This window comes from Fusarium coffeatum (assembly GCF_003316985.1).
Source record: "Fusarium coffeatum strain FIESC_28 chromosome Unknown BRIP53273_contig_324, whole genome shotgun sequence".
Lineage (NCBI taxonomy): Eukaryota > Fungi > Ascomycota > Sordariomycetes > Hypocreales > Nectriaceae > Fusarium > Fusarium coffeatum.
In genome coordinates, this window is record NW_022158113.1 from 23,826 (window position 1) to 31,833 (window position 8,008).

The following is an 8,008-nucleotide window of genomic DNA, read 5'->3' on the forward strand; positions in this document are numbered from 1 at the left end:
AATCTCAAGGAATGTCATATTAGACATAGAGGAATTATGTATCGTGCGCTTGGTGGACAGTTCGCTGCCTTGAGAACATTGTCCGACCGGGCAATACAATTCCCCGGTCGGCGAACCGGTCATTTCAGCGTCTTCTTCCAAAGCCGCCAAAAACACCGAGAAAGGCTTCAAAAAGCCATTGTAGAGTGTCGTAAATATAAGTATTTAAATGATTGTCAGTAATGCATTTCATTGATCAATACTCACTTCAAACCAAGCCTTCAAAATGACCACAACCGCAACGCCCATTCAACTGGACTCCAAGACCCCTGTCACCACAGTCAACGCCCCCAACGACTGCGCAATCCACGGCCTCTCTCAGACCCCTCATCTCGACAACCTTCTCCAATCTCGCCCCAGAGCCGAACTTCAAGGCCTCGCCGACGCCGTAGAGACTTTGAAGCACGGCGACCAATGCGCCAAATGCGCCGTCCAAGCCGCTGTCAGCATCATAGCAGGCTTTGTGCAGGAAGTTTACACGGCGAAGAAGAGTGGTAAACTTTCCAAGGAGGATAAGAAAGCGCTCAAATCAGAGGTCAAGGATATTATGAGGGGGATGAAGGGGGAGATCAGGGCTCAGAAGGAGGACTTCAAGAGTGAACTCAAGAGCCGATGAAAGCCCTAAGTGTGGCTACGTAATTATCTTAATCGATTCAGCGTAAAGTTCAGTCTAAAAACAGAGTCAGTAAGCACCATCAGTGACATCCATCCTCTGGAGAGAAGACCGAAGCGGCCCAACCGTGACAGAGTAGAGTAAGTGGAGGCAAAATAATTTACCTCAATCCCCCCGCACGGATTCTCCAATCTTTTCTTGCTTCCCCCATGGGGTCACGACTCAAAAACACTCAAGCTTAACATTCAAGGAACTGCCCTTGCAATGAATTGTATCAGACCAAGAAAACCCCATTATACAATGTTACGTTACCTCGGTTTATGGAGATATCCCTTCAATGCCCATGGGGATAGTGGATTCTCCAACATTTTCCCCAACATTGTCATCACCGACTGGTTCGCTCCGCACGGAGACTAACCTCTCAAAGCCAAGACCCATCCATTCATTCGGCCCGTACTACATCACTGAAGAAGATCGTCACTCTAGGGAAAGAATAATACAGACTCGCCTCTGCTAAATTGCAGTGCTCGTGTCTTGCGTTTTATCTTCCCCGAGATCGTCCATCCCCAAATCTCCAGTACCCCATCGCTGAAGGGGCACTAACCAGTACGGGCATCAGTCCGGTACGTGCCTCTGTGCCGTCTTTGCCGTGTTGCCGGTATTTCCAACGTATGCGCACCTATCACAGCTGAAGGAAAGAAGATGTAAGTGCTGTTTCGTATCGTGAGTTCCACGTACTGTATCTTTAGACTGGGCGATATTCGCCTCGACGTTAGAGAACGGCTGGAATTGCGGAGAGGACCGTTTTTAATAAATAATCTTAAAATTCCCCAGGAAATATACTGGATCTCTTCTCTATCATCTGTACTCAAGATGTCTTCTCCAGTTCTCAAGTCAAAAGATGAGCTTGCTCACGGCGACGTCGATCATGCCGAGGTGTTGCACAACCCTGATCTCATGAGCGATGCTTTCGACGCTGAACGCCGTGAACATGAGCAAGGTGCCTGGGCAGCAGCCAAAGCTCATCCTTGGGCATGCTTCTGGGCCTTTATGATGTGCTTTACCATCGTAAGTCATCACCGTCTCACTCTCACATCAACAATTACTAACACTCTGTAGGTCATGGAGTCCTTCGATATGTTCTTGAACGGAAACTTTGTCGCCCTTCCCGCTTTTCAGAAACACTACGGTGTCCACGTTGAGGGACATGGCTGGACCATTCCTACAAGGTGGCAGAGTGCTCTTTTCCAAGCTGGTCAATGTGGTGCTTTTGTTGGTGTTTTTGTTGCTGGACCTATTACCAACCGCTTCGGATATCGATGGACGACGATCTTTGCGCTGATGCTTATGAACGCTACCATCTTTATCTCATTCTTTGTAAGTCCTCCGACTATCTCTGCTATTAAGGTGTCGTCTAATGGTTCGTTTACAGGCCGACTCGCTCGAACTCCTCGTCGTCGGACAAGCCTTGGAAGGTGTCCCATGGGGCTTCTTCATCGCCAACTCTCCTGCCTACGCTTCTGAGATCGTCCCTCTCTCCCTTCGAGGTGCTTGTACAGCTACACTACAAATGAGTTGGTCCATTGGATCCATCATCGTCGCTGGTGCCACATATGCCTACAACAAGCGTAACGACCAGTGGGCGTGGCGTGTACCCTTGGCTCTGCAGTGGATCTTCCCCGTAAGTTTCCTCTACTCTATCTATGGCAGCACCAACTAACATCTGCATCAGACACCACTCCTGATCCTCGTCTTCCTCATGCCCGAGTCTCCTTGGTGGCTCATCCGAAAGGGCCGTAAGGAAGAAGCTCTCCGCTCTATCGAACGTCTCGGAAGCAAAGATAAGGAAGTCTCCCAGCAGAAGCTTGCCATGATGGAGCGAACAGTCGAGATTGAGGAAAAGCTTGGTGGAAACCCTTCTCTTCTTGATCTGTTCAAGGGTACCGATCTGCGACGAACAATTATTACTTGTTTGATCTATGCTTCGCAGAACTTTGCTGGTAACTTAATCGCCAACCAAGCTACTTTCTTCTTTGAGCGTAAGTCACAATCCCCAACCCTATCTATGCATGGGTAAACGAAGCTAACCTTTCGCAGAGGCTGGTGTTTCTTCCGAGCGCGCTTTCCAACTTAACCTCGTCAACTCATGCCTCCAATTCGTCGCCAACATCATCTCCGTCCCCGTCGCAGGCTGGTTCGGTCGTCGAACAATTTACCTCTGGGGCACAATCACCAACGTAACCTTCCTCTTCCTCCTCGGCGTCGTAGCCTCCATCCACCAAAGCACCGCCACAAACTACGCCCAAGCAGTCCTCGGAATATTAATCTCCTTCGTCTACGCCGGCAGTCTGGGACCTATCTCATACACCATCATCGCTGAGACGTCGTCCGTTCGCCTCCGTGCTCTGAGCACTGGTGTTGGTCGTGCGGCTTACTACGTTGCCGAAATCCCCATGATTTACCTCGCCTCTCAGCTGTTGAACCCTACGGGATGGAACCTTGCTGGAAAGTGTGGTTATGTTTGGGGCGGTACGGCTGTTGTTTGCTTTGTGTCGGCGTACTTCTTCCTTCCTGAGCTTAAGGATAGATCGTACCGTGAGACGGATATTCTGTTCAAGCGCAAGGTTCCTGCGAGGAAGTTCAAGTCTACTGTTATCGATGTCAGGGACAACGAGTAAGCTTGGTGGAATTGAGAGTTTTACGATGTTATGTAGCATATCAGTCAGTCGAAGCGAAAGGTTTATATATGCAATTGTTAAACAGCATGTTTCTCATGAAGTGGTCTTCAATGTGGTTAGGTAGTAGAAACATGAACTAACGATCACCTAGGTAGACAAGGGAGTTTTTACCTTGTATGTTGCTTCGGCTCTTTACCCTTCAATTGAACAGCGGTCGACATTCTTACGTCGGATGTGAGCAGGATACCCACGCCATGCCCTTCCACACCGCACGTAGTGTCAAGCAGCTAGCGGTCTTGGAGTTCAATACTGGAGTAGCTGACATAATCGCAAGTCGCGGGTTTAGCTCAGTTGGGAGAGCGTCAGACTGAAGTCCACTTCAATCATCCGATATCTGAAGGTCGTGTGTTCGATCCACACAAACCGCAAACCTTTACTTTTGCTCTTCGATCAGGCAATCTTTTTGCTTCTCAAGTTGAGTGAGTATTTTCAGGCTGCCCAATTTACGATACAAAGGGTTGTAATCTCTCAATGAATCCTAATTCTTACAAAAGTATCCATGGCACAGTAATGTGTGTGGTGGTGGGTGTGTACAGAGTAGACTGAGGGGCATCTGTTGCCCTCTGCAGGGCGTCTCAGTCAGCCTCAGGACAAGACAGCCAGGCGGAAATATTGTGCCACCATGACAACACATTGCGCATTTGCGCGCCAAAAACGCCCGCCGCTATTTGCATAGCCCCCCAGTCTGTTTTATTCTTTATTATGAAGGAGCTTTTCCACCACAGCACTTCTTATCCGAATCTTCCTTTCCCCTTCTCCTACCTCGATTAAGCCAACTAATAGACACGGCGCGCTTAAGTCTTGTCCTGTCTAGCTTTGACATGGCAGGTCTCTATGGAAGTTGGGCTCGATACCCCGGGCCTCACGCCCAAGAAGAACCAGAGAAAGTAGAGGAACCAGACATTTACCAGTGAGCTTACCTTCCAATGCTTTCGGTACGCTACATACAGGCTTACGTTATTCTCACGCGATAGCGATGCCTGGAAAACCATTCATAGTGTGCAGAAAAGCTTGATAGCCCCATTTTGGGGTTTCTCTATTATCCCGACCAGTCTAGCCGAGCGAAATCCTTCAACTGACTCGTATGGACCATCTCAACCTCCTATTATTTCTACGGAGTCCGACCCCCCAACACTGCGCCAACCGTTCGCCAAAAGAAACCCTGAAGATGAGCTTGAACTAGAAGAGCTGATACGCCAGCCGGAGACCGAACCAAAAGATGAGCCTGAACGAGTGAGGAGAAATATTGCCATGGTCAAACTAGTGGCCAGGCTCAAGGCTACTGCCAACTTCTGGGCCAATAAAGAACAGCTGCAAGATCTAGCCGAGCGCCATAAGCCAGACAATATGGAGTTTTATGATCTTTTTGTGAAACTACATCCCTCTGCCGGCGCCATCGTACGAAAGTTGGCTGCGAAGCGTGCCACGCCCTGGCGGCCGTCCAAGCACGATACAAAATTCTCCAGCCTCGACGATTACAAGGCTGAAGGAAGCATTTGGAAACAACGAGACACCATTGCAGGAAAATTGAGTTCCAGTCATGGTTCCTCCCCGCGGCCGTCCAAGCACGATACAAGCTTCTCCAGCCTTAAAGACTACAAGGTGGAAGGACAGATTGGGAAACAACGAGTGGACGCACTAGCTGACACTGGTGCCCAATCCAATTTCATCTCGCAACAATTTGTCGAAAAGCTTGGTATTGTGCCCCACGATAGAATCTCTAGAAGTATTCAACTACCGGGAGGGAAGCAAGTTCTATCACGAGGCACTGTCAAGGTTCCATTTTCATTTTGTGGGGAGGTCAAGAAATACCTGCTGGACTGTTTGATCATTCCGGGGTGCACAAATGAACTCATTCTTTCTGGAGCATTTCTTCGCACCACGAAGACTCTCACGACCTTCAAAAGTCGAATCAAGGAAACGATACGCCAGATTAAGAAAAGCACTCTTCGCCTCAGCCTACTTGGTAACGAGAGGCAGCGACTCTGGGGGTCGTTGAACAACAGGTCTGCTCTCGCCCTTTCCGACACTGGATCCGATGTCATGTTGGTGTCGGCTGAGTTCGCGAAGGAAAACAAGTTCAAGATTGATCATGACCCTCAGCACCGACTCGAACTTGAGTTAGCGGACGGATCAACGATTTTTACTACAGGCGTCGTTCGGGACGCCATGTGGAAATTCGGTGACTCGTCGCAGTCTGTCTACTGCGACCTTTATGTCCTCAACGGCCTGACCGTCGACGTTGTGCTTAACAACAGCTTCATCTTCGAACTTGACGTGTTCTCCAAGTTCAGCCATTTCATGATCAACCTTGACTCATTGCCTGACTTATCCGAGTTTTATAACGTCAGGTTGATTAGCAAGTACAGCGCAGAACTGACCAGGCTCGAAGAAGAGTCAATCAATGACAGTGAGTTCCTCGCTACCTACCTGTCACAATTACCCCAAAAAGCAGGAAAGCCCTCTAACATTACGTTGGTAGTGAGTTCTCCCCATGCCCGTAAAGCTGAGCGAGTTCGGCGCGACCGGATCAGGGACGCAATCAATGCGCTTAACGCAGCGCAACAAATTGAGGCCTGGCAGGCAGAAGCACAACGACGGCTGATATGGGATCGGCATTATGAGTATACTGTGCGAAACCTGCCACAGGTGGACAGTCAAGATTCGTCCAAATTCAAGCCCCGCTGGTGGGAGCGGACGCTTGGATGGTGGTCTGAAGGGTGGTCAATACGTCGAGGGGCGTAGGCTGCCAACGCCTGACGTGGCACACGAAAAGTCTACGGATCGATCAAGCGAGGATATGGATGATTTTCTTTAGCGGGCGTTTTAATAGCATATAGATACCCATTTGTTCTGTTAATTACGTTCATAGAGCTTTCATTCGTAATTCGAATACCAGATTCTTTTTAGATATAGTCTTGTGAAGACTCGTCGTACCTTCCATCATTCTTGCAACACGCTACGATTTGACACGACCTCAAGATCCCACATCTACAAATAAGACGACGGTTGCCTTGTTGGGGGGTCAAGTCTTGTATGCATGTGTGCCCAACGGAAAGCAATGAAGCTGACACGTCACAGTGGCTTAGCAGCGTATCGTAGTGGTTGCACATGTGATTTCCGCACTTCGGGGCTGCCTGATCAGCGAAGTGACGTTTGTATTTTCAAGCCCCAATCTATGAGTTTGTTGACTGCACCTTTGTGGACCTACTTTACTGTTCTGCTATCGTAAAAGAACATACAGTGTCTTCGATGCGCTTAACAGTATCGGAAAGCGCACGTTGATGCCGGAAAACGAAGATGTCGAGAAACATGCGGGGCAAACCTCTGAGCAAAAGCCTTTGGGATTCGCGGCCTTGTCGTCGTTGATGGCCTCTGATGGTGACCAGGAGCTCCTGATATTCCGGAAGTTCGATGAGATAAGCGCGCGAAACCTCCTTCATATGCAGTGCGAGATATTGTCGATAGAGGAACGACTGAAGAAATGCGACAGGAAACTCGCGAGCAGTGGTGAAATGAACTTAGAAGAGATCGCGGAGACCTGGGAAGTCATGGTTGAGCAGGCAAAGGATGGGAGGAAAGAGGCAAATGAAATGATGGATCTGATCAAAGATCTAAGGGTCAAGATGAAAGAGTATCGTGAGTGACCCCGTGATCTATACTGTGTATTCTTATTAACCTAGAATTAGACGAGGCCCTAGATCTTCAGAGCAGGATTTCACGACTGCACCCTCCCGACAGAAGGGTCTTTAGAGTAGCTCAGAACGAACTTTGGGGAGGGCCACTGGATGGAGATGGTCGCAAGCGGAATCCTATTGTTGGAGGTAAGACAAAAGACTATCTGGATGCTGAACATGATCTCGTCTCTCTCAAAACGCCAGTAGAGACCGATCCGTTATCCAAAATGCTACGAGCCATCTGGCCAGGGAGGGTAAGTGGGTTTCGTGCTTCTGACTTATATGAACTGCTCTGCTGATAGTGGCATTTGCCAACAGGAGGAGGTCTCTAGAGATGGCCTCAGTCGCATCACCCGGTTCAACGAGCGATCAATCCCAATAGCAGTTGCTCTCATCAACATCATTGTCGCAATTATCTTGCTAGTAGGACCAATCACTAGCATGTCTTTTGTGAACTCGAGAACTGCAATTCTGGGCATGATATGTGCCTTTACTGTTGCCTTTGCACTCAGCGTGGGATTAATGACCAACGCCAAACGGGCCGAGATCTTTGCGGGGAGTGCAGCGTGAGTACTGACCGTTATGATTCATGATTGGAAAAAAACAAGACCACGGACTAGCTGACTTGTGATAATTAGGTATGCTGCTGTGTTGGTAGTATTTGTGAGCAATGAAGACCTGTCTGGCAGCAACGACGGGAAATAGGCATGATGACACTTAATGTCACCGCGAGAGTAATAATATACGATACCCTTCAGTCCATGCAACATGCCAATGCTGCTCTCATCAATAACTACGACCAGCACAGAAAGGCGGTAGAGTAGACTTCTGAATAAGAGATGCCCTGATTTTACGGCAAGAGGTTGACCCAGTAATGGCAAAAAGACAAGACATAGCGCTGTAGATAGCGGTTGTAACCAGCAAAAACATACAACAGCGGG

The 8,008-nt window shown here is 48.8% G+C and overlaps 1 protein-coding gene across 1 annotated transcript; it reads left to right on the plus strand.

The window, feature by feature from the left end:
- Positions 1–265: 265 nt before the first annotated feature.
- FIESC28_10614 (uncharacterized protein) lies at positions 266–655 on the plus strand (the record flags this gene model as incomplete). Its single annotated transcript, XM_031164745.1, has 1 exon — positions 266–655. The coding sequence occupies one exon, from the start codon at positions 266–268 to the stop codon at positions 653–655; it is 390 nt and encodes a 129-aa protein (XP_031011204.1).
- Positions 656–8,008: the final 7,353 nt, after the last annotated feature.